This window comes from Hemibagrus wyckioides, linkage group LG11 (assembly GCF_019097595.1).
Source record: "Hemibagrus wyckioides isolate EC202008001 linkage group LG11, SWU_Hwy_1.0, whole genome shotgun sequence".
Taxonomy (NCBI): domain Eukaryota; kingdom Metazoa; phylum Chordata; class Actinopteri; order Siluriformes; family Bagridae; genus Hemibagrus; species Hemibagrus wyckioides.
In genome coordinates this window covers 7152968-7180851 of record NC_080720.1, presented here as the reverse complement: position 1 = coordinate 7180851, position 27884 = coordinate 7152968, and the positions used below count along the sequence as shown (strand labels likewise).

At 37.9% G+C, this 27884-nt stretch overlaps 1 protein-coding gene across 5 annotated transcripts in view; it reads left to right on the top strand.

Annotated features, from left to right (window-relative positions):
• The window catches only part of lrp8 (low density lipoprotein receptor-related protein 8, apolipoprotein e receptor), a 191677-nt gene that overhangs the window by 143682 nt on the left and 20111 nt on the right, over positions 1-27884 (top strand). For all 5 annotated transcript variants that reach the window (XM_058403785.1, XM_058403784.1, XM_058403783.1 and 2 more), the window contains exons 8-13: positions 2942-3061; positions 4493-4618; positions 15117-15288; positions 18254-18481; positions 20544-20662; positions 22045-22184. In XM_058403785.1, coding sequence (XP_058259768.1) covers positions 2942-3061; positions 4493-4618; positions 15117-15288; positions 18254-18481; positions 20544-20662; positions 22045-22184 — 905 coding nt within the window. The remainder of the gene's footprint in view (positions 1-2941; positions 3062-4492; positions 4619-15116; positions 15289-18253; positions 18482-20543; positions 20663-22044; positions 22185-27884) is intronic.

Below are 27884 nucleotides of genomic sequence, written 5' to 3'. Positions count from 1 at the left end.
ATTTCCAAAATGCCAGCTTGTGTTTGTAAATGTTCCTGCACACACAGTGCTCTCTCTCTCTCTCTCTCTCTCTCTCTCTCGCTCGCTCGCTCGCTCTGGTGGCTTATCTGCGGTATGAATCTTTAATGTAAAACATATAAATGGGAGCGGCTGCTGTTGAAGCTGGTGTTAATTTCCCTGAGGCGGTCGCTCCGCTCTCTCCACCCTGCAAATGAGATTAGACGGAGCACCTGCTCCACTGGCACGCCCCGCTAGCTTCAAGTGCACGCTAGGCGACTCCGAATCGTCCGGCGTGTACGACAATTCATGTCACCTTCAAACATATTCATGACCACGTCCCTTTAATCATCGAGTGTGACCTCCGGTCTTGGCCATACAAATCTCAGCCCTTATCTTCAATGCTTTTTTCCACTTTTATTTTCACCCATCATGAAAGATTAAATTCTAATCTATTTCTGTTAAAGCTTATTATTTAAGCACTGCTTTGATTTTTATATTCATTTCCAATGGTTTGTACAGAACACTGTACATAAACACACATTGTTTGGTAAAATCACAGCCCAAAAATCTCAGTGCTGTTACATTTACTAGTTTGGTTCTTATAGCCTTATTAGTTTAAAGCCTATATGGAATATCAGCTCATGTCTTCTGCCTATGGAAGGTTCAGGAATTTTTTCTGATACTCATCAATACCGATACCATGAAATGAGTAACCTACTCAATATTAAATAATCAGCCCCTTCAGAGCACATCCTTATCTTTTTGTTTATTTTTTAAGCCCTGTTTATGTTTACTACTGCCATAACGTGCAGTTAATAAACTGAGTATTATTTATTCTGGTTTTTATTCAGTAGCATTAATAGAGCGCATGAGAACAGTCATTAAAACTGAGTGTAGGTTGTTTGCACTAGGACTCTGTGAGCAGTGTGTACTCTCTGACGATCGCATTGCTCAGTGCCCTCAGAACTGAAGTGCTCTCACATACTCGCACCACTGCTACATGCTCTGGAATACCTGAGTGCACACAAATCACAGCGTCTTTAATAAACACACTAATTGATGCTTATCTGCCAGCTCGGCTCGGCCATCCTCGTGCTCCCTGTTAAACATACTCTATAAGATGTTTAGATTACATGTATTGTAGGTAGATTCTCCTGTCTAGTGTTTATCATGTGGTTAAGGCTCTGGGTCATTGACCGGAAGATCGGGGGTTCAAGCACTGCCAAGTTGCCACTTTTGGGCCCTTGAGCAAGGCCCTTTACCCTCTCTGCTCCAGGGGCGCTGTATCACTGTACATTAGGCTATAAAAGCATTTTTTCCCAATACAAGGACTGATAAATGTAGTCAGTAACATAGAACTTGGCAGCAAACATAAACATAAGGTTCATTATCATACCTCCATGTAATTAAATTGTCTTGTCATTGTGTTTTTAATTGCTGTTTTCATTTAAGGATTTTAAGCAGCACGATCAGCTCAACATACAACCCTCAGACTGAGTTAACTTTAACTTTTTTTTTGTTCCACAGGTTCAGAGCTGGATGTCATGCGTACTGTATGTTCCATGAAATATGTCGTCCTTATGCAAGCCAAAGCTTTAAACATGTGTATGATGCTACAGTGTTTCTCAATAGTATGAGAAAAGTACTCTAGTAGACTTTAGAGTAATACATGACTTCATGACTTTAGACTAATCCAGGGTTTAGGATAGTTTTTTAAGTACAAGTAGACTTTGACTACTTTGAGTAGTACAAGACTTTGACCATTGAGTTAGGTGTCTGGGACCGTAGGATTCACAGTGAATATAAATAAACAGGTTACTGAGGATAAACAGGTTGCTGAAGAATGGTGGTGGTAGCTCAGGTGGTTAAGGCTCCGGGTTGAAGATCAGGGTTCCAGCCTCAGCACTTCCAAGCTGCCTTTATTCGGCCCTTCAGGAAAGGCGCCAACCCCCACTGCTCTATGGGTGCTGCATCATGGCTGACCCTGTGCTCTGACCACAACCCTCCAACGATAGGATATTCCCTGTGCTATAATGCATATGTGTCAAGTACAAGCTATTTAATCTTAACCAAATGAATAAATGCTGGGAAAATGCTGGTCAGAGCTATGGTACTTGAGGCTGCTAGTTTATATTCTAGGAAATACCATAGTCACTGAGTGAGACCAATTATGCTAATATACTGTAGCTGAGGCTGAGGAAGTGTCAGAGTCACAATATACAGACCACACTGACAGTGCTGGCATTTCTCTGGGATTTTTACAGCAGATCTGGGACACGGTGTTAAGGTTCAAACTGAAAATTGAGGTTTAGGCCACACCCCACTTAGATATAAAGATGTTTAGAGCACTATCCTAAAGTGTAATTGAAGTGTAATTGTGTTTTACACCGCTTGTACATACTCACAAGCATGTGTCTTCATTTATTTCTGTACTCTGCACTCAGTCGTGCATATGCTCACACGAGGCAGGCTAATTACTGTGTACATCTCTGCTGATTGTGAAAGCTTCTTGAGCTGGTTATGATAATGGCCGTGCTTAGCATTTCTACTACAGGAAGTGGAATGTATTTTGATTTTCGAAGCAATTAGAAAGCAAATATTTTTTAGAGAATATCTCTTCCTCCCTGCGGTGAAAGCTTCGTGACGAAGATTGCTTCGATGTGTTCTGCATACTGTCACACGCTACTTTTACTACAACATTATCCTGTACATATTTTTCAGCATTTATGATAAGGCAAGGTGTGCAAGGGCAAGCAAGGGAGATTTTACTCAGCTCATCATTTTCCCATCAGCCCGTGTCTCCTCTGAGGAAAAAGCCAAATGAATCAACAGTTCTTGTCAGTTTTTGTCAGGATGCCAGGGGCACGTTTCACACAGCGTCCGATCCCTGCTGGATTTACTGACCTTTTTAATTCCCACTGCTGTCTTTTCTTCATCATAGGCATCAATGAATGTGCCAATAACAATGGCGGCTGCTCTCACATATGCAGGGACCAGCGGATAGGCTACGAGTGCGACTGTCCCTCAGGTTACATGCTGCTGGATCAGAGGACTTGTGGAGGTAACGATTCCTCGTAATAGAGCGCTGCAGGGATGATGTATTTTTATAGGCCAACCCGGGAGTTAGCATCACTCCTTTGACAAAAAGCCAGTAGGATTTATCCAGTGGCTTTTTGATTATTGCAGAAAATAAACTCTGTGGGTAAGAAAAATTTCATACCTTCACCTTCATGATCAAGATAATCCTACAGTCTAACAGAACTCTTATACATTTTAAAGTCTAAATACAATCTCCAGAAGTAAGCACTATAAACAAAAACCATTAACACAACTCTTTCAAAATGATGTTCCCTGATAAGGAGCCACTATGCTCTAAATAAAAAAGGAATAAATGAAAATTTGGAGCTTAAAGAGTGCATTATTAGTCTAAACACACCAAGGTTTGCTGTTCGGTTTGATGATGTTTAACATCCCTGAAGTCCTCAGTAGTCCCATTTAGCCGGAGTTAGCAACAGCCTTTTTTTTTTTCAAGACTCATAAAAGCTTAAAAAAGTCACAAGTGGGGTTTTACTGAGGTGTAAAAATACCATGTATTAAGCACAGACCTTAATTCGGGCATTTAACCAAAAAACCCATTGAAAAAACCCATTGACTTCAGGATGACGGAATCAAAAGTGCTACAATGCTAACTGATTTTCGGCTTTTAGGACTCATTCCCGCAGCGCTCTTTTCCACTGATGTTCTTTATTGAACCGTTGATGAGACACTATTTTGGTTTATAGGCCATGTACAGAGTGTATTAAATCGTAGTGTGGTCTCTCAGTCGTCTTACATATATCTGGGGCTGGTCATGCCTTTTAGTTGTTATTGTCTCTAAATTACAGCAGACAGCCAAAAATAAATAAATAAATAAATAAAAACTTAAACTTTTGGCTAGAGTAGATGTTTCTGTCTAGAACCTGCTTTAAAAAAGAAAAGGAAAATAAAAACACATTCTTATACATTACCAGTCCAATGTGGTTGTATTTATTTATTTGTTTGTTTGTTTGTTTGTTTGTTTGTTTGTTTTTATTTGTTTATTTACTTTCTCACTTACTTGTCCTTGTATTTATTTATTTGCTTACTTACTTACTTACCTATTTATTTAGTTAGTTAGTTATTTAGATATTTATTTATTTTTGAATTTTGCCTAGACCTTTCTGAACTTCTTGGCATTTCTCAGACTGTAAAAAACCTAGAGCTTTACTTGTGATTAAGATACAAATATAACACATATTTCACTTCGGGAAAGTTTTCAGAACTTCATACAGAGTAAAATGTCTAAATGTGGAGGGTTTTTTTTCAAGCCGCACTTTTACATTTATAACCACAGGTGGGTGTGTTTTGGATTTCTAAGCTTGAGAGGCCATGAAATTGTCACACAGTGACAATACAGTTGCTCTTTCTTTTCTTTTTTGGTACTTTATATTGAACTGATTTGTTTCTCCTCCAGACATAGATGAATGTGAGAACCCAGACACCTGCAGTCAAATTTGCATCAACTACAAAGGTGACTACAAGTGTGAATGCTACGAGGGCTACGAAATGGATCCAGTTTCCAAGACATGCAAGGCTGTGGGTAAGGATTTCAAGAGTCAATATGAATGAACACTTTTGCCTACAACCTCGGGGGTTAGGGATTCAATTCCCGCCTCCAAACTTTGCATGTTCTTCCTGTGCTTTGAGGGTTTCCGAGTACTCTGGTTTCCTCTCCCAGTCCAAAATCATGTGTTGTAGGCTGATTGGCATCTCTAAGTTATCTTTAGTGTGTGTGTGTGTGTGTGTGTGTGTGTGTGATAGTGCCTTGTGATGGGTAGGTGTCCCCTTACCCTGGTATAGACCCAGGCTCCTTCGAACCTGTGTAGAATAACACTACAGAAAATTGACGGATGATTGTGATGATTGGGGCATCCAAGCTTTAGAGTTATTTATTTTTAATTCTTTATTTATTCTTAATTCGTTCTTTTCTAACTTCTTAGAGTTGTTAACAATGACAATAAATTATCTCATTATATCTGCAGCTTTATTTTTTTTTAATAAATATTATAAATAGAGCAGAGAGGATGCATTACAGTGTAAATAATAATTATAATATATTAACATTATATTTAAATATATTAAACTATATATTTTCTTTATATATATATATATATATATTGTATATATATATATACTGTATATATAAATTAAAATACTTTAAATACTTATATAAGTTAATATATAACCTATATTTTTTATTATTTGGAAGTTTAGTACAACAGGTGACTAAATGTTCTATTCCAGCTACTGCTGTTTTCTAATTTAGTCTTTAATATACAAATGCCAAGTCTGGAAGTGACCTGTTCATTATATAGCACAAGTAGGGCGGGAGAATCCATAAAGAGCTAGTCATCATTTTTATATCCCATGGAGTAACTGCAAGCATCACTGAAATGAGGAAGTGGATACAGTAATTGGTTCCGCTTAGCTTTAAACGGTGTGAAAAAATCGCATTGATTACTGCACTCGCCGGCAAATGAGTCTTTATTACCTCTCAGGAAGAAATAAGCCGGTGTAGTCGAGATGCGGCACGTGCAGTCACACAGCCAAGCCTCGATGCTTTCTTTCAGAAGCAAATGATCACTTTCAAATCATTGGTAACATAGAGAGAGGCTATTATTATTGTTATTATTATTATTATTATTAACTGAGTAGCTTATTTCCATTAAAACTGTGTAAATACAATATGCTTTGCGCTAATATTGCATTGATGAAGAAGATAATCTTGCTTTTTTTACTGAGCTGTCAAGATGGAGGAAAATTCCAGAGTTTCTGCTTTCTCCCTCTCAGTAGAGGATGACAGCTGGAGGGACACTGTCATTATGCATATTGTGCCACAGTGAGCTAGAAACACTCAGCCTCAGGCTAAACAGCATGGAGAATATTTCCTGTCCTTGGAAGACATTTCATTCATCATTCTTACTTCTTTTTTCTTTCTTTGTACATAATGCTGTTGTCCTGATTTGGGTATTCTCAAAGCACCATGCTGTTATTTTTGTAATCTTGCCTATCAGGTATATATTGGATAGGGATTAGCCAATTGGAAAAGCAGAAGCAAATTTATTCAAAGTCTGTTGCTCCAAGCACTCTCAGATACTGTGTGAGATAGTGGAATGGTTAATGGAAACCATTAGAGCTGTCCCGCTTATGTGGAAGGTCAGGTGGAAAAAAGGCAGCCCTGCATTTCTTCAAATCAGATTCAAACCACTGAACCATCTGAAGGTCTGAGATGCATTTTATCCCGATGTTTAGAAATCTTCCCATCCAAATGTCTGGTATGAAATGGCAGAAATCTGGTATGTTTATGCAAATAATTCCTCATTGATAATATGGATGGATAATGGCATTTAACAAGCTGATTTCTAAAAAATTTCTCCATGTTTCTATACTTCTGTAAAGCTGCTGTGATGTCCATTGTTAAAAGCGCTATACAAATAAATTGAATTGAATTGAAATATTAGCTCTCTCACCTTTACACACAGAAAATTACACGATAAACTAAGATCAAACCCCTATTTGTAATATAAATGAAAAAACGTAGACACATTAAGCAAAGAAGAAAAAATTTCAAACCAGAGACTTATTATCATCTCAGGGAGTTTTTCCTTTGCTATCCTTGCTTGTTAAAGATAAATATACATTTTCATTTACTTCAACATTTTTATTCTCAATTGTTAAACGCCTGTAAAGCTGCTTTGCAATAATATCCATTCTTAAAAGCGCTATACAGAAGAAACTGAAATGAATTCAACGGAGAGCGAATTTTCGGATATGCCACGGATATGTTGAAATCTCACCATGGATCAAAATTCTATCCGAAATTCTGGAGAATTCTGCAATGGTTTCAGATGTCTCTACTTTACAATCAATAGTCTGCATTTAAAACAGCACTTCAGATACCTCCACCTCAGCCTGCGATCCTGAGAGCACTAAAAAATCCTGCTTAAGTCACCAGAAGTGTGCCGAGTCTCGGTTACAAAAAGAAAATCCAAAAACGAAGAAATGGTTGAAAACGTTTATTTGCAGAAGTTCTTGCGTGAAAAAGAGAATGACAATCCAAGAACGATCGTGAAACTCGTTCAGGAGTGGTGTTTAAAGAAGAGAAGTTTAATCAGCAGAGGACTTTGAGTAAGTGATGACCAGATCGAGGAGATGTGGCCGGTGATGGCAATGTTTGCAGGCTCAGAGGTTTGGCAAGAGACACCGTAAACCAGTGAAGGCTGGGCAGCAATCCCTACTGCTACACAATGGTTGCAAATCTCAGGAAAGGCAGGTGATATTTAGATGCTTCATCAGTCATTTTTAGCATCTGTGTAAAGCCCTGTGGAAGACCTGAAGAGATCAGGAGCAGCAGCATAACCAGATACATGTTGGGAACATCCTGACACTCCCATTTTTACCAACAGCTAATTAAATGACCACATCAGCCAGCAATCCATGAAAGCTGACATCTTTTGTGGCTAGTTTCTTCCAAGAATATTATTCCAAATAAAAGAGCAATGACACACTTGCGTCCTGTCACTTACCACATCTTTCATTGTTAAAAAACTCTCTAAATCAGCTCTCATTGTTACTACCAGCGCTTATCAGAAATGATTTTTTTATCCCATCCATCCATCCATCCATTTATCCAAGCTTTATTCCTAAGCTCTGCATGAAAGCTCTATAAAATAATTTCAATGCAATTCTCATTATAGATATCTCTTTAATAACGTGAAATGAATTAGGTCTCTCATCCGTGCCCTTTTCCGAAGCATTCTCTGCAGAGGCGAAGTAAAGATAAGAGAAGAGGCTCGTGCTTTGATGCACAAAGCATCCCAGCCTTGCTTTTTAAAACCCATTTTATAGACACAACAGCAACTGCAAGTATGACCTTTGGATACCAGTATGACTCTTGGCATGAAGAGTGAGAGCAGAGAGCAGTTCTTTATTAGAAACAGTACGCAAGCAGTGCATAGGCTTGTTTATATTTGGTTATTATTTTAAAAAAGAAAGAAAAAAAAGATCGGCAGAGACCTTAGGTGTCAAGCTTTAATAAATAAATAAATAAATAAATAAATAAACATAGATAGATAGATAGATAGATAGATAGATAGATAGATAGATAGATAGATAGATAGATAGATAGATAGATAGATAGATGTGTGTGTGTAATTATAGTTTCCCTTTCCATTGCATATAAATTGAACTGGAATGAGCTTCTCCACATGAATCTGACTACGTAATCTGTATCCTCCTGCTGTTCTTCTCCATATCTGTGTGGGTTTCCTACATGTTCTCTGATTTCCTCCCACCACCCCACAAGAACACACTGATAGTTACACTTAAATGCCCCTAGGTACAAGTGGGAGTATGCTATGCACTAGTAGTGTCCTATCCTGTGTTGCTACATTCACATACACAAAAAAATATATTTGTAAGGCTGCCCCTGTAGAGACAAGGAGAGGTTTTAATATTTGTATGGAAGTTTTTTTAGCTTTACATTTATTTGACTGGCAGATACTTTTATCCAGACCTACTTATAATTAAGCTGACTCAAGGATATAACAGTCTTATGATGGGTAGCCCAAACCCCAAACCCCTGCTGGAAGTACAGTGGAACTTCACTGTAAATGTTCAAAAGTACATCATCCATTTAAACAATTCTAATTTTAAGTGCAGGTTGATTTTAACGATAAGGTCTTGAGTGAGTAGAACATGCTTAAAAGCCTATAATGGGAATCTCCCTCAATCTAGATGTGTGTTCCTCAAGGAGCTCTGTAATGATCATCATCCATCTCTGCGCTTTGTGCTCTCTCTCTCTCGCTTGCTTCCCAGAAGCCCAGAATCTTAAAGCTTTAAAGCAAGTTTAACAAATTGCAGTTTAATATTATAGTCAAGTTAATGAGTTACATTGCAGTTAATGAATGTGTCATGGTAGGAGAAAGGCAGCGTCGCAAATGAAGCCATGGATAGTGATAAGGTGCTTGAGTGTCTCTTCAGGTAGCTGTTTTCTCTCCCATGGTGTGAAGCCAGTCGAGCTGCTCCTCACAATTTTAATCAGCTGCATTGATGGGAGGAGATGCTGTGGTGTCACTGTCCACTGGGACGCATGAAGCTCTGTACATGTGGCCACGCTGGCCTTCTACATCCTCATTAAGGAAATGAAGTGTGCTATTAGTGTGTGCTGCAATCCTGAACCTGAAAATTGGTTTTAATGAGCATGTGAGGAAATTCATGGCCACTGGAAGGACACAGCCTGTGGTCAAGACATTGCATTCTCTCTCTCTCTCTCTCTCTCTCTCTCTCTCTCTGTCTCTCTCTCTTTCATTTTTTCTCTAGTTTTTCCATGAGTGATCTCTTCTCATCCAGTCTAAATAAATATCTCCACAGCACGTCTTTCAAATGCTGCTCTGAACTACAATACAATACACCGCATTGTAATCCTACAAGTGTTTATTCATTCACTCTTTCATTTATTCACTCATTCATGCATTCATTCGTTCATTTGTTCCTTCATCCTGGCAATCTACCTCCCAGTATGTTTTGGGAGGTTGGAGGAAACCAGAAAACCCAGAGGAAACCTACACAACATGCAAAACACTACACAAATACTAAACACAGCTCAGGATCTACACACTGCTCCACCATGCCATCTTTCCCACCAGCAGCCAGTGTTTAACTAATGATCCTGAGGAAATTGAGTCATTTTCTCTATCTGTCAGAAGAAAGAGATAAAGAGCTTGATGACATCCACGTATTCTTCGTTGCTCGCCAACAAATACATCACAGTCCTCAGAATGAGTCTGTAAGATTAGCAATCAGTGTGTGTGAGCGGACGTAAGCATGTGAGGTTAAACTCTGCTCAGTGATTGTCTCATCAGGAGCATGCTAATCTCCACCTCTCCACTTCCATGTGCTCAATCCATTTCCGGGATCAGTCCCTCACAATACGATCATTTCCGCTCTGACCTTCTGGGGTTTCATCAAGAGTATCATCATTACTTTCCTCTTGGAAATATCTATCAGAGGACAGCTTTCTGTCAGCATTATTTAGAAAAATGAAACAAAATGTTGTTGAACTATTGCTGGAGCTGGATCTGATCTGAAAGAGTGAAAAGAGTAGAAGAAAGACAAGGAAAGAAGGGTGTGATTTTTGGAAGAAGGAAAAGATATAGCGTATCGTGATGGGAAGGATAGACAGATGGAAATGAGAAATGGAGAAATGGAGATCAATTTGAATGCAGAGGGAGAGGGGGAAGAACTGAGAGATGAAACAATAAAAATATGGATTTAGGGAAAGAAGATGGAGGAAAGAAGGAATGGAAAGTGAAGAGTGGACAGAGGATAGACAGAAGTTAGAAATGAATGGAGAAAGTTAAGTTTGACGAGAGGGAAGATGGCTGAAGAAGCTGCAAGAGGGAGGAAAAGAGAGGAATGAATGGAGAGATTTCATTAATAAGACAGAAAAATGAAGAGAATGGACAACAGTAATGAAAGAGACAGAGTAGAGAGAGGGAGAGATAAGCCGGGGGATGGATGGATGGATGGATGGATGAAAAGAATGAAGGGATAATAATAGAGAGAAAGAAAGGGAATACAGAAGAAGAAGAAAATGAATGGCGTGAAGGAAGGAAAAAATCTGGGCAACATCATGGTAGAGCAATTCAATTAAATTATGCACTATGCTGTGATTAAATAATGAGTGCTCCGCCCCCTGGCCCACCCCAATCATATGCCATTCATATATATCATTAGTCAAAGCTCTAGCTATTGACATGATGGAGCCAGAATACAGAAAAATGTGATTGCTGTATCATGAGACACAGAAAAGAACAAACACAGGGTGATAAATTACATTAATGATAGCGACCGCTCACTCATCTAACGCAGTCCATTCAGTAGTGAAGACGCTGCATCAATGACGTTACAGTTTTATTATCCTCATCTCGTCTCAGCACAAATCTGAGGGATTTGCCTCAACCCCCTCCCCCTATCTTTCCTCTATCTCTTTCATTCTCTCCTCGCCACGTCGTACATCTTAGATGAGGCTGTTCAGACTGATGACAGCAAATCCAGCAGATGAGGGAAATGATTGAATTCTGAACTCGGGCTGAAAATGAAAATATTTGCTTGCAGTTCAGTGGCCTGTAAGGGACTTAGCAGAAGTAGAATGAAATGTTTCTTCTCCCACAAGGCTCCTTTATTATTATTAGAGCAGGGCCTCACAATCTGAGTCGTGGCTCAGGGGCCCCTCACTGAGAGCCAGTCAAAGCAGCTTGGCTTTAGTGAGATCACAGGCTGAGATATTAACAGCTTGCAGGGAAGAAGGAAGAACAAGCGGTGATTATAAGACATCGATCAACCTTGCTCATTTTTTTCCGTCACTGTCAAACCTGATCGCTCTACACGTTCGTTCACCATCACGCCGCACCTGCCGTAAATCTCTCGCCATCTGTCTGTTTCTGTCAGGGTTTAGATTGCTCGCTGTCTTTTTCTGTGTGATACAGCCCCTCTTCCTCTTTCATTCTTCCTCAACTTGTTCTACCTTTGGCAATCGCCACCTGCTTCCCAAAGTTTCTTGGCTGTCCAATCACTGCTTCTGCTTACCCACTATTGCTGTCTGCTTTGACCTAGATCCAGCTTTTAGCTCCTTTGCAGACTCAAAAAAAATCATACAGATACAGATCAAAATCTAGAGTTAATGTTCATATCAAACATCAGAATGGGGAAAAGTTTGATCTCTGGGACGTTTGTTGTTATAACAGGAGCTGGTTTGAGTGTTTCAGAAACTGCAGTTCTCCTGAGATGTTCACACACAGTTATGTCTAGAGTCTCTAGAGTTTGGACATGATAGACATCATCGCTAGTTATGGGAAGCTCGGAGCATTTTATTGCAAAATCGACTAAACTTTTTTCGAGTCATTTCGTTCGTTTCAGTAGGAATATAAGTACAACGTTACGTGTTAATAGCCAATTCAACCTCGACACTATCTACACAAAAAGTTGATCACATTTAGAATGAAACAAAACTATAAATCAACCAAGGCCAAAACGAGGAACAAGATCAAGAGCAGAACTTTTTTATTTTGCAGAAAATGTTCATTGCACAAGTCTATAATAATGTCTATGATAATTTTATAATAATTCCTACATGACATTAGTATTAGTGAGTGTATGATAACGATCCAGGAAGTGATCATGTGATGAAAGAATGAACGACTTCCCCCGATTTCCCGTACAGAACCTGTAGAATGTTGCTCATGTGCGGTCAATACAAAATGGACGAATCGCTTTCTGAGATGACTCAAAGATTCAAAAGGAACGAATCATTCAGGAACGACACATCACTAATTACCACACTGCATTGTGCTACAACCAAGCTAAAACTGCAGAAGACCATATCAGACTGTCCACTAAGAACAGGAATCTGAATCTACAGTTAGCAAACATTCATCAAAACTTTTTACAGATTAAAATTGACTGTCCAGTCTAGTCTGGGTTTTATACCTACTAAATATTTTAGACCTTATTATAAACATTAACAATAATGTAATTACAGAAAATTCATATACATTATGTACAGAGTCTCTGGTTATTAGTTACCTTCATTTGTGCAAGTTGGTGAATAAGTCAAAAAAGAAAAATAGATAGGGAAGAAGACCTGTTAACAGAGTGTATGTGTATAGTGTCTACTGTCTGTTAGGATATAAGAAAGGTACACATCAAGACTCTTCTGGTACCTATGCGGTGGAATGAACCTTCCCTAGATGTTCAAACAGCCGAGTCACTGGATATCTTCAGCAAAAGATCTACCTCTTCCTGAAGTACTTAAAACTAGCACTAACTGAAAAAAAATGTGTTGCCTGTGTGCATTTCTTGCTATATTATCTCCCGAGAGCTTTCAGACTGATGTTAGCCGTGACCTAGTAAACCAGTATCGATGAGTTCATTGACGGAAACTTCAAAACACTTCTGTAAGTCACTCGGAGTGCACTAGGGCTAAAACGTGATAGCCTGATTAAGTTATATAAACTTTTTCCATCAATTATGAGTTGAAACAAATTTAATATCAGGTTAAGGTTTACTTACATTTTGATTTCTAGGTTTAAGGATCATGCAGTGTGGCTGCCAAATGATGTAAATGTTACTGTGTGGTTTAAGTTTTTAAAGCGGTACAGTTGGGCAAGTTATTGTTCGATTAAATGTTACAGCCATTTATAGCTCACAAGCACAAAATCACTACAAAATTAGTCCCGGAAAAATACTACAGCCTCAACAGCCCAAAGTTAACTAGCTAGCTAACTTGTCTTTGCTTGAAGCATCTATAGCAAACTAAATCTAAACCAAATCCTGTGTTATGAGGATGGTTTAGCTAAGACTAACTTTTAGTAATGATTAAAGCTAAACAGGAATGCTATCACTCAAAAGGGTTCATTAGTTAATATTTGGCATGCTAGCTACCTTTGTAGTGTAGTGTTGAGACTCCAGTATTTTACAGGAGTAGTTTTGTATAATAAAAGTTTCAACACCCGTATGCTAAATGATACGTAACAAACGTAGTTTTGTCACTGTTAGCATCAAACCAGTATTTCGGACCTTAACCTTTGCTTGAGCTCAACTAGCAAACATACCATTTAACTGATACCAGAGGTACCAGATGTTTTTTGTTTTGTTTTGTTTTGTTTTTCTTTTTCATTTTTTGAGGTCATTTAACATTTCACATTCAACATTTGCTCCTGAGGTTAGGATGTGAAATCATTCCAGATCCCTCAGTAACTTCAGTTGCCTTTTGTGAGAAGCCTGACCTTGGTAGTGACAGGTATAAAGCATAGGCAGGGTTCAGGATTTGTCACACAGAGAGAACACAATGAATGAGGAAAATGTCCTTGGAAGTAATGAAAAATTGCCTAAAAATGCAGATTTTGAATGATCATTAGGGACAAAGTTAATGGTTGATACAGAAACAGCGAAGGAGAATGCACAAAATGTGTGTGTCGCTTTCAGAGAGTATGAGTTCAGGGTATAGTGAAGGTGAATTTAGCAGAATTGCTGTTGCTGCCTGGTGGCATGACTGAGTCACCAAACTGCACTGATTTAGCTTTTCCTGAGGTAGATCCATATGTACTCACACACACTGCAGGCTAATTGCCTCGAGACACTACAGCTCTGTCATGCAAACACACACACACACACACACACACACAGACAAGCATTTTGTCAGTTTAATGACCTAGAAATCTAAAGTTCACTGTGTGCCTATGGTACAAAATACAGATTTTGCTGGGACGCAATAATCACATGGAACAGCTCACGGTTATGCATCAGCCTTGGACCCAAAATGTTAATAGAGAAGGGTTCCGGTAACAACACTAGATCTATACTGAAAGATCCAGCTATGCATGCTGAAGTATTTTTGTGCATCTTTAATTAACTTCAAAAACAAACAGATCCTAAAAGACATTAGGCAGAAAACAGGTCCAAAAACAGGCTATGGTCAAAACATGGCTATAAGACTATAACAGACTGGGCTAGGTTAATTCAAAAAACAGGGTTAAGTCAAAAAAACAGGGCAATTACACAAAGAACAGGGAACAAGAGGCTCGGTAATGTTGCAGAATTCTCAACGCAGAAGGTACACTTTGCCAAGAACATCACACACACACACAGATGGGTTTAAATAAAGACTTGAATCAGGAATGAAACTGAAAACAGTTGAGCTTAATCATGACACAGAAGGGGAAACAATGACAACAGAGACAATGAAAAATCAGGCAGAGACAAGACATGAATCAAACAAAAGGCATATGGTCACATCAACAAAAAAAAAATGAATGGAAGTGGTATTAAATGCCGTAGCGCTGCAGGCTGCTGCACATGCTGCGCAGCTCGGCTTGTAGCACTCTGCACAAGGGGGAGATTTGTAACACTCTTTTATTCATCTAAGAGCAATTTGTTTTTGCTTCAAATCTTCTCAAATATTGTTACTCTTGACGCAAATCTAAAAGCTTCCACCACCTCCATCCAAATTCATGATGTCCCTCTGGTCTTCCACACAGGTCAAAGTCCATACCTGATGTTCACCAACCGACACGAGATCCGACGGATCGACCTGGTGAGGAGGGACTACACGCAGGTGGTGCCCACCCTGAAAAACGCCGTGGCGTTGGACGTAGACGTCACCACAAACAAGATGTACTGGTGTGACCTTTTCCATCGCAAGATCTTTAGGTACGCCGTGATAATGCATCACAGATCTGGGGAAAAATCCACCACAAGGAGCATGTTTAGAGACAGTAGTAGTCATTTGGAGACATTAAGGCGTCTCTTATACAGTACATGTTCGCCTTCACATATGCTCACTGCTGGGTGTCTGCTGATGAACAGCTTGACAGTTGTCTGATGTTAACGATCCTGTAATTGCTTGTAATTAAGCTTAATCACCATGATAAGCCTAAAGCAGTGCATTTGGCTGCTGATTGCTAAGGTTGAAGTCTCTTCACATCATGTATGTACGACCTAGTATATGGTAATTGGCAGGAATTTGGAGTGTGTGGTAAGGTGCCGCACTTCCTCATTCTCTTAGTCTTTCCCTGCCTCCCTCATCTCCATGTCTTTCCTCCCACTCAGCTGGACGTCCTAATTAGTGGAGTTCTGCTGAATAATATTCATCAGCTCTGGAATAGTTCAGTGTGTGTGTGCCTGTGCATATAAGTTACATTTTGCCATTTTCATCTGAAATGAATAGAAGAGTGGAACAAGTATTATTAGGTCACATAGCTGACAGTTTTGCATAAGAATTACACTGTTAGGAGCTGTTCTTCTGAAAGAGTCTGAGGTTAAGCAACAGACTGTCATCAGAAAAGGCCAAAGCTGTAACTAGCATTTGGCCCATGTGGGTGGCTGAACAGAATCTGAGAGCAGGGAGTTCTGCTAAAATATGATGAGCTTTGCTGTTTAAAGAGAACTATATTTTTCATACTCAGAAAAAATCAAATGAAATATTTAGTATGTAGTTTTGCACGTTACTGGAATGACCTGGAACAGGAGGAGCTGGCCTCCTCTTGCTTCCATGAGAGATAATGACTTGGTCTAAGGATTGAGTGCTGTAGTACAGTAGGGTACATTCCTGGCACAACAAGGAATATAGTGCAAGGACACAAATTGCAGATATAACCTTGGGTGGAAATCCAGATTTCATCCAAAATATGAACTGCAAGCAGTATGAGGTTCTCCTACTCGGCATAGGCTGTCAGTGGAGCTCCCATACTGGGATTTTGGACAGGTCAGAGGTCTATTTCAGAGCAGAGCACTAGCAGTGGAAACCAGGGTCTGGTCAATTGGGGTCATGAAAAGGTTTCTGTTGGTTAGGTGCTGAATTCTGTGCAATCAGTGGTCTAGACTATACTTTATACTAAGGAGCAATCACTCAGCCATTCTTGCAGTAAGTGACCTAAACCCACTAGGTGGTTAGACAGTGGAAGATGTGAAATACTTAATGCAGATAGTGTTGAGGAAGACCCCAATCTGGAAGGGTGGTATGATGGGAATCCACTTAACTACATTAGCAGCACAGGCTCTCTGGGGATGTAGAATAACTAACTTAACTCCAGCCAGAAGAGAATAAGTGGTAAGTGGTGCTTCCTGAGCAACAATGCAAAAGACATTTCCTAGAGATCCCTAGCAAACAGGGTGATGGTTAATAAAGATAATAATGTAAATGTAAAAGGAAAGCCAACTCGAAGCTAAATCATCTAATTTATGTCAAATCCTTCCATCTAATTTATGTCAAATCTGTCAAATCCTTGAACAATTTCAGATCTTATTTACATACATACACTATTTGGCCAAAAGTTAATGGACACCATACTATCACACCCAAATGCACTTGCTGAACTTCCCATTCCAGATTTATTTTCCTTTGCTGTTAGAATATCCTCCACTTTTCCAGGAAGATTTCTCACTAGATTTTGAAGCATCTCTGTGGGTATTTGTGTTCAGCCATGAGAGAATTATTGAGGTCAAGTACTGATGTCCAGCAAGGAGGCCTGGGGTGCAGTCAGTATTCCAGTTGATCCTGAAAGGCTTTCAGTTGATCTAGGTCAGGGCTCTGTACAGGTCATCTTCATGGACCTCACTTTGTCTGCAAACCTAAATCCTTCACACTACATGATTTGCCATTTAAGATACACACGCTTCGAGATAATGCTCATGAATCACAGTCCTGACCATTGACATGAGAATAGAATTTCTCGTAAAACAAATGTGACATGAACATTTCAGCTGGCTTTTATGCATGATGTCAAACTCGAGGCATTTGGTTCCACATGATCAGATATTGAATGTTGAGCTTCTTGAATATTTTTCAAACTTTAAAATTGCAGTGGTCCGGATTGGATGTTTATAAGATTTGAAGGGTTATGATTGGATTACATACACCTCGTACCACGGGATAATCTGGGAACATAATAGATTAAAGCCAAACTAAGTAAATCTGCCTCAGAATTGGTCCAGTTACAGTATCCTCTAGTGTGACCCAGGAATGAGGCCAGATATAACATAAACTCTTCTCCAACAGACACTTTATTTTCCTTGTGTTTATTTTTGTATGTCACTAAAAATGTGGAAATGGGGACAGAACAATTTCTCCAAATAACAGAGCGCGTAGCTTGTGACTCAGGCTATCGCTTGTTTATAAAGAGAGGCTGGCAGTCTCGGTTCCTGATAAGGAGAGACAGGGCCATTTGAGAACTGGCACCCAGTGTAGAGCAGCATCTGTTAAACATGCGTTCACCACAGATGGAACATTATCAGGTTGTAAAGTCTCACTCCACTGATGGAGTAACAATGAGTTGCTTTCTAATGATCATACGCTTGCATGTAGCTCATCATTCCCTTACTGTGCTGTCATATGTTATTCCAAAGATGTCAAATGAACAGATTTAGATGGTGGATAACATTTCTAGTCTCACTATCATTATTTCGAAGGTATACAGATGCTGTATTGCTTTAATCCTTGTCCGTAAATAAAAATAACAGCTGGGAGCCAGACAGTGTTTTATGAGACTCTCATTCATGGAGCAGTTTGTCAGACATGCAGTACTATGTGACTTGTCATGAACAAATTGGTGTTATCTAGACCTTGAGGTTGTATACGTAGACTAACGTGTGTGTGTGTGTATGTGTTATTTTGCAGCGCATACATCAACAAAGCCAGTAACTCATCTGAGCAGATCACACTCATCGATTCAGCACTACATTCCCCAGAAGGCATAGCTGTCGATTGGGTCCACAATAACATCTACTGGACTGATTCTGGACACAAAACTGTCTCCGTCGCCACTACTGATGGCAAAAAGAGAAAAGTGTTGGTTGACAACGAGCTGAGTGAACCACGGGCCATTGCGCTTGATCCCAGACAAGGGTAAGAGAAGAGTGGAACCTTTTTTCCGTACAGAAATCATGGTCACTGATGGAAACTAGTATAGAAATGGGTGACAGAAGGTATCTTAGTGAGGTTTTTGGGTCCACACAAGCCACCAACGTAGCTTCACTGTGCCTCGGGATAGAGTCTCTGGAATGACACTGGACCACTCAAGATATTTACTTTGTTGGTGTATTAATTATAGTTTCACTCCACAAGCTTCCCTAGGTTTGAGATCTAGTGACCGTTATGGCCATAGCATATGATTAACATCCTTTTCATCCCCACAAAATCATTTAGTGAGCCCTTGTGTCCTGCGGATGGGGACGCGGCCATCCTGGACAACACCAGACTTATCCATTTCTAGTTTTTATTTCTAGCTCAGATGAGGCTTTTAGAATCTAGTTCCTCTTAATTCTTCATGTCATCTCAGGGAATGTTTACTTACCCCTGCTGCCTCAGGCTTGCTTATTGGGGATCCCTTTAATATGTAAAATTTATGTATCTCTGAAATTCTGTAAAGCTGTGTTTAACAGTTCTTAAATGCGCTAGGTAAAATTGAATTGAAATCATCATAGAATTCTCTGGACCCAGACCCATGCCAGCCTTTCCGTGCAAAACAGTCAATGTTCAGCCAGGCTCTAGATCTCTCAGTCACTCCTGTTCTCCATTATGACATGTCTATCCATCCCCTCGAGCATCTTTCATGCAAATTATTAAAGTGGAGGAAATGGATACTGATGAGCTCAAAAAGAGCATGTGTACATGAGAACGAATTGCTGCAATTTCTGGACGAAGTGCCTAGCTTGTTGGTCCTTTCTTGTACTTGTACAGAGAATATAACTCTCTTTGTGATGCTCATCATTGTCTAGACCCTCCGTTCTTTCTTCCTTAAGGGACTCTTTTCGATCTGAATATTGAACTATGATGATTTCTAATCCCAGCAACACTGCTGTGCCTGACTGGTTCCACAACATCAGTGTTGAGAACAAGCAATCAACCGAAAATAATATCTGGCCAGCCATGATGCGTTTTTCTGTTTTTCATTGATGAACGTGGCGGAAACATGTTGACAAGTTGTGCTTCGCAAAACAAAAAAAATGGGCTATGCCTCGTCCCAAATGGGGCACATTTACAATCTCCAACACCAATGAGAGTGCATGATATCACAGAAAATACCGCAGATAAAATGCTAGTGATGGAGACAAACTGTACCCTTTACATTTCGGCATCTATAACATCTATCTGGTTTATGTTTTCTGATGATAATACGATCAAAATATGCAGCTTATTATCAAAAAACTTTAATCGAAATATCCTCCATTCTTAGATTTTCCTGTGCGGCATTTTGTTTTGCTCATCCGACTTAAAGCTTTTCCTCTAACGTTGTTCTGACATTGGAGACTCCTTATATACAGTATATAAATGTCTTCTTATACAAAGCTTCATCATTTCCATTTCAACAATTCTACATTTTTTACACCTTTCCAGTTATGGTGTTAAGCAGAAGCTCTTATCCAAAGCAACATACAGAAGTACGACGAAGTCTCCATCGATAAATATACCGATACTGGTTCACAGACTAAGCATGCTATCAGTCTAAAACTGCAAGAAAAAGCTCACAGACATTTATTTTCAAATGTTTTTCTAAGTACTTCAACAAGATGTAGGTCTTTAGAAAGAAAAGTGCCTGTGTAAGTTGTTACTATAGAAACGGTAACGGGAATTTCTGTTATTGCTGCTGTTATAGAAAATTAATTGAAATTTTTGGACCAGCATTCATCAGAATTGAGCATTCTTCAATGTAATGGTATAAGATATATTTAACCTGGTGCTTATGGGTGATAATATTGATATTGAGTCTCGTAAGTCAGATTCTACTGGATCTGGATGATCTGAATCTGTATCACGTATTAAATCCAGGGAGCATTTATTTTTTTACAGTTCCAGCGTATTTCATTTACAGGATAATCAGCAACTGTTGACTTGCTAATAAATAAAACCAACTTTAAGAGATAAAAACATGATGATTTCTTCTTCTTTTTTTTTACTTTTCCATCAGGTTCATGTACTGGTCAGACTGGGGGATCCAGGCTAAAATTGAGAAGGCTGGACTGAATGGTGTGGACCGCCAGGTGCTGGTCTCAGAGCGAATCGAATGGCCTAATGGGATTACTTTAGGTAAAAAGGTGCTGGTGCATGAACAAGCTAAACTTTCATCTTCATTTATATTTCTCAAGCATGCACTTTAATGTCAGCGAACTGACACATAGGGAGAAACACCTGGAGCCACAGCGATAAAGGGAAGATAAAACGACAAGACACGGAGGAAAGCAAAGCATGAAACATTCAAAATGGATTGTTTTTGTTTTTTGCGTTAATCCCGTTTTATCGTGTCATGGCGTTGCTGCAATGTGTGTTTTTAAGAAGGGAAAAGAGAGAGAAATGGGTGGGGGAGTGGGGTGGGATGAATACAGATTAGTGAGGAGGAAAAAACAGTGGCACAGTGACACAAAGCCTGACATGCAGGAGTGATGAAGGAGACAATGTTAACAACTGGGAGCAGGACTGAAGCTTCTCAGCCTCTTATCACTATTTCCCCTCACACGTTTAGGCAAAATCAGATGAACTTACACAAACAATATATATATATTTTTTTTTATCAGTTTTCAGACTGCTAAACGGCAGGTTTTTATTCTTAAAAATATTATATAATATAATATTTTTTTATAATTATATTATTAATTATTAAATATATAAATATAATTTATATATTATAATATACATTATTTTGCACCAAAGAATTTGGTGCTAATTATGATTAGCACTATAATTGGAATTATTATTATCGATATTAATAAATTATTAATTATAATATATATAATTATAGTTATTAATTCTAAAATTAAAATATACAATTTAATTCTAATTGAAAATGATAACTATTAATTATACAAAATATTAATGATTGTAAATTAGAATTTTTATTATAAATAATAATAAATTATTATTAGAATTAGATCATTCATGACCGAAGAATTTCTTTTTTACAATGTAGAGTTTTATCGGCCATAAAATTGTACATCGTAAAAAAAAAAATTTTTAAAAATTCTTTGTTTATTAGTTAAGAATGTTTTGTGTAATGTGAGCAGCTCACTAAATCACAGCTGTTAGTGCCACTGTGACTAAAATCTTTCCACAGCTAAGACGCTAATATGCTAATGGACAGAATAATAAGTCCTTATTACCTCATGCTCCCTTTGGAGAATGTTGGTGTTCATGCCACTCCGTTTTCCACATGATCCCTCATCACGGTGATTTATAACCTAAGCAGAACAAAATCATTTTTCTTTAAAAGTCTCATTAGAGGATTCTCATCATATAATCTGAAATGAAGATCATATCATATTTTCTTCTGTAGAATTCAGGTGAGATTTGATCGGGATTATATGTGTGTAGTTTCGTCACCTGCTATAAATCTACCAGCCTGAATAAATGGATGAGGATCTGAACGTTAAAGAGATATGGATATATCCGTAACACTGGCTGAATCTTGCCAGCAGATTTGTCCAGCAGACGTCTGTACTGGGTGGACTCCAAACTGCACCTCATCTCCAGCGTGGACCTGAATGGAGATAATCGCAGGGTCCTGCTCTCGTCTACTGAGCACCTGGGCCATCCCTTCGCCCTCACGCTGTTCGAGGTAAACCGTGCACTCTTATAGCAAAATCATGCCACACCTTATCGGTCTTTTTGCTTTCTTTCTTTCTTTCTTTCTTTCTTTCTTTCTTTCTTTCTTTCTTTCTTTCTAATTCTTTTTTTTGTTCTGTGTCTCTTTTTTCCCTGTTCTTGCTGTTCTTTCTTTCTTTCTTTCTTTCTTTCTTTCTTTCTAATTCTTTTTTTTGTTCTGTGTCTCTTTTTTCCTTCTTCTTGCTGTTCTTTCTTTCTTTCTTTCTTTCTTTCTTTCTTTCTTTCTTTCTTTCTTTCTTTCTTTCTAATTCTTTTTTTTGTTCTGTGTCTCTTTTTTCCTTCTTCTTGCTGTTCTTTCTTTCTTTCTTTCTTTCTTTCTTTCTTTCTTTCTTTCTTTCTTTCTTTCTAATTCTTTTTTTTGTTCTGTGTCTCTTTTTTCCTTCTTCTTCCTGTTCTTTCTTTCTTTCTTTCTTTCTTTCTTTCTTTCTTTCTTTCTTTCTTTCTTTCTTTCTTTCTTTCTTTCTAATTCTTTTTTTTGTTCTGTGTCTCTTTTTTCCTTCTTCTTGCTGTTCTTTCTTTCTTTCTTTCTTTCTTTCTTTCTTTCTTTCTTTCTTTCTAATTCTTTTTTTTTGCTCTGTGTCTGTTTTTTCCCTCTTCTTGCTGTTCTTTCTTTCTTTCTTTCTTTCTTTCTTTCTTTCTTTCTTTCTTTCTTTCATTCTAATTCTTTTTTTTTGTTCTGTGTCTGTTTTTTCCCTCTTCTTGCTGTTCTTTCTTTCTTTCTTTCTTTCGTTTTTTCTTTGTTCCTTTCTTTCTTTTGTTTACTATTTTGGTCCTTTCTTTTATTTTCAGGGGTTTTTTTGTAATTATTTCTATTAGACTTTATTGCTTTATTTATTTATTTAGTTAGTTAGTTAGTTAGGTTAATTTACTTTTTCTGCCCTGTTTATGTCTTTTTTTGAACTTTTTTTTCTTTACATGTATTCTTTCTGATTTTGTAATTCATTTTTTCTTATCTTTTCTTTATTTTTGGTCTATGTTTGTGGCATTTATCTGTTTTGGTTTCTTTCTTTGCTAGTCTTTCTTTCTTTCTTTCTTTCTTTCTTTCTAATTCATTTTTTTCTTTATTTTTGTTCTGTGTCTGTTTTTTAGTTTAGTTTTCTTTTCTTTCTTTCTTTCTTTCTTTCTTTCTTTCTTTCTTTCTTTCTTTCTAATTCATTTTTTTCTTTATTTTTGTTCTGTGTCTGTTTTTTAGTTTAGTTTTCTTTTCTTTCTTTCTTTCTTTCTTTCTTTCTTTCTTTCTTTCTTTCTTGCTTTCTTATAATTCTTATTATTAGACTTCATTGCTTTATTTAGTTAGTTAGTTAGGTTAATTTACTTTTTCATACATAGAGGTGTATGTACACAGAGATTATTGAGGCTGACACACTCACTGCTGAGACACACACACACACACACACACACACACAGCACAGTTACTCTATCTCTGTGATTTGTCAAAAAAAAGATGCCTGAGGGTCGTAGTATTGAAGGGAAAGTGTGTACATTTTCCAAAGAGAGAGTTTTCTAGTTTTACTACCATGTCTTACTTTTTAATGTAGTTTCAGTAAATGAAGATCACATAGTAAACACACACACACACACATTCCTGCTGTGGTTAGAAGTGTTGCTCCCTGGGAGAGTAGATAAATGGCTTGCTGGCAGTAGCTAAAGACACAAACCAAATTAAAAATCCTTTGCAGGCAGGCAGCTCGAGAGGAGCTGTGAGGAAGGCAGCAGCTTCAAACCATATATCAGCTTCTGCCTCCTACAGGCCAGTCAATGAGCCAACTCAACACAAGAGCACCCAGGAGCCAAACCCCACAAAGAGGAAACAATGGCTTTCTCTCTCTTTTTTATTAACTTTTATCTTGTGTATTTGAGAAATTAGTTTCCAGGCCGCTGCACAAACCCTCCAGGCTGCTTCTTCACTACTGCTAAACTTCTCCACTTCACTGTAGACCATCTGCAGCAGTTCCATGATGGTTTCTTGTGGATTCCTTTTATAGCTGTATGCAAATGAGACCAAGGAGAGGAAAGATTCCACAAAAATGCACTGCTTTGCTTTTTTTACACAGATTTATTTATTTATTTACTTACTTACTTACTTATTTATTTATTTGGTTGTAAATGTATTACTTTTCTTTTCTACTTTTTTTCTGCTGATTGTTTTTTTTCTTTATATTTTCTATTATACAGACATTTTTAATTCAGTCTTATTTATTTATTTATTTATTTATTTATTTATTTATTCTTATTCTGGCTTATAATTCCTTTTTTGTTCCAATTATTTCTTTATTTTGCTATTATTTATTTTTCCTACTTTCCCGTGTGTTTTCTTTCTTTTTTGGTCATCCTTCTTTTTTTTTCTTTGTCTTATTTCTTTTGGTTTCTGATGAGAGGATGCTCGTGTTTGCCAGAATCTCAAATTATACACCACTCCTACAGGAAGACTTCAGTTAATGATCAGTTTTATCACACAAGCTGCTGAGTGCTAGAGAAAGCTGTGAATTCCACATATGGGATGTTTTGTAGCTTGTAGCAACAGAAGCCATATATATATTTTTTTATAGTTTTTACCTATAGTTCTTATCAACATGGGGCTAGAAATTCATTTGAATTCCTCACTGTGATTGGCGCGTAGCTGATAATCAAGATAACTTTCAAAACCACATACTGTTGTTCAGTAACTTTAGTAAGCCTGGTGTTTCTCTTTCTAGAGACTGATGAAGCTGTTCGGAGGAGTAGAGAAACGTTTCAGTCTAATAAGAAAGTAGTCCAGTTGACTCAACTTCCAGATAATCGTACCTGACTGACTGAAACTCTTCACTCTCTTTTAGTTCTAATTTCATTTTTATGGCGCTTTTTTATTGTCACTAAGCAGCTCTACAGGAATATGAGGAGCACAAGCAATAATATGAATGACAAGAGGCTAAAAAACACAATTATTCTTCCTCTTATTATTATTATTATTATATATTATATATATTATTTTTATTTTCAGCAATCCTCCTAATTCATCTGAAATCTATCTATCTATCTATCTATCTATCTATCTATCTATCTATCTATCTATCTATCTATCTATCTATCTATCTATCTATCTATCTGTCTGTCTGTCTGTCTGTCTGTCTGTCTGTCTGTCTGTCTATCTATCTGTCCATCCATCTGGCTATCTATCTATCTATCTATCTATCTATCTATCTATCTATCTATCTATCTATCTATCTATCTATCTATCTATCTGTCTGTCTGTCTATCTATCTTTCTGTCTATCTATCTGTCCATCCATCTGGCTATCTATCTATCTATCTATCTATCTATCTATCTATCTATCTATCTATCTATCTATCTATCTATCTATCTATCTATCTATCTATCTATCTATCTATCGGTCTTTTTGTCTATCTATCTATCTATCTATCTATCTATCTATCTATCTATCTATCTATCTATCTATCTATCTATCTATCTATCTATCTATTTATCGGTCTTTTTGTCTATCTATCTATCTATCTATCTATCTGTCTGTCTGTCTGTCTGTCTGTCTGTCTGTCTATCTATCTGTCCATCCATCTGGCTATCTATCTATCTATCTATCTATCTATCTATCTATCTATCTATCTATCTATCTATCTATCTATCTATCTGTCTGTCTATCTATCTTTCTGTCTATCTATCTGTCCATCCATCTGGCTATCTATCTATCTATCTATCTATCTATCTATCTATCTATCTATCTATCTATCTATCTATCTATCTATCTATCGGTCTTTTTGTCTATCTATCTATCTATCTATCTATCTATCTATCTATCTATCTATCTATCTATCTATCTATCTATCTATCTATCTGTCCATCTGTCTATCTACCTATCTGTCCGTCCGTCCGTCCATCTATCTATCTATCTATCTATCTATCTATCTATCTATCTATCTATCTATCTGTCTATCTATCTATCTATCTATCGGTCTTTTTGTCTATCTATCTATCTATCTATCTATCTATCTATCTATCTATCTATCTATCTATCTATCTATCTATCTATCTATCTATCTGTCCATCTGTCTATCTACCTATCTGTCCGTCCGTCCGTCCATCTATCTATCTATCTATCTATCTATCTATCTATCTATCTATCTATCTATCTATCTGTCTATCTATCTATCTATCTATCTATCTATCTATCTATCTATCTATCTGTCTGTCTGTCTGTCTGTCTGTCTATATTAGCTGTCAGATTAATGGTGTGCTATGTGAGCAGTTTATTTCTCCATTTTGCAAAACAAAGAAGTCGATACAACTAAATCTTTTGTATTACTGGTCAGTGATGTAAATTCCCATGTCAGACTTTTCCAAAGTGTAAAAATGTATTTTTTTGCTTGCAAAAAACTTAGCATGATTATGGATAATGGCATCTTAATCTCATTAAGGAAAGTATAATTAAAAAAGGGACCTATGGAATTGATTTTAAGCTGCACACTTTATACAAGGGAAAGAAAATAATAGACCCAGTTCCCACACTGACGCTGCAAGTTTTTCCTCCTGATTGCAAACTTGCTTTACTAGAAAAGGTTAATCCACCAGTGAAGGGGAGCATGCGAGTGTGATTTTCCTCTCAGTGGCAGAGCAGCACGGCATTTTAAAAGAGCGCACTGCCCGAGTTCTCCTCATCCAGCACTAAGCGAGGATCTGCTGAAGCTCTACAGGGAGCAACAGGGCTGACCTTTCCAAAAAACGATACTTAAATCTAGCAGCCTGCGTGTGAGGTACACGTTTTCATCCGTACTCACTCACTTCCAAATCAATCGAAGCGAAATGGTATGAACATCTGGTAGTCATAGCAACCGTCCACGGCTTTGTGATATCGCTGCAAAGGCTGATATGGTTTATTTGAAGTGAAAGTGAGACAGAAAGAGAGAGAGAGAGAGAGAGATAGAAGGATGGTAGAGGAGGTCTTGTTTTCTAAAGGGTGCGTCTTGGCAGGCTCTTGTAGATGCCTGAGATAGCGGTGTTCCTGCAAAATCCGGCATTATCCAAAAGATCTGATCTGAGTCTTCCATTGTCTTTTCCATTCATAATTTCCCCAGCTCTCATTCGCTTTTATGGCCATTTTTTTGTAATGTACTTTTGTCTCTAATTTCAGTATCCTCGTTACCAAGTGCCTAAATTTTCCACAGTTTTCCTGCCTGCTGATCTCTGGAACATCTAATCTGTCCCTAAATAAAGCAGCTGTGGTAATAGAGATGACATTTGCACTGTGATTAGTCAGCATTCTTTTTAGTTTTACCTGCAATGGGTCTGTACTAAAATACCACACTTACATAATGTGTTTAATTTAGCGCTGTACATGCTGCATCGAGCAGGATTACTGTAGAAAAGCACGGGTCATCAGATCAGCAACACCGACAGAAATGTTTGCTGCAAGTCTATCTCCGGTTTTCCGTTGGGGATTGATTTGCTCTGGTGCATTCAGATAAAAGAATGGCGGTCAGGGCACTCAGTGAATCTACTTCACTTTAAATCTACAGGAATCACAGAACTTGTACACAATGCTGTTGTAGTTGTTGTTCTTCAGCTGCTTCCTGTTCAGGGATCATCCAATCCACATAATTGATCCTGACACTTTGTCCAGGCTTGGGAACGGTACCGAGAGTGAGCCCCTCAGTGGCTGGGT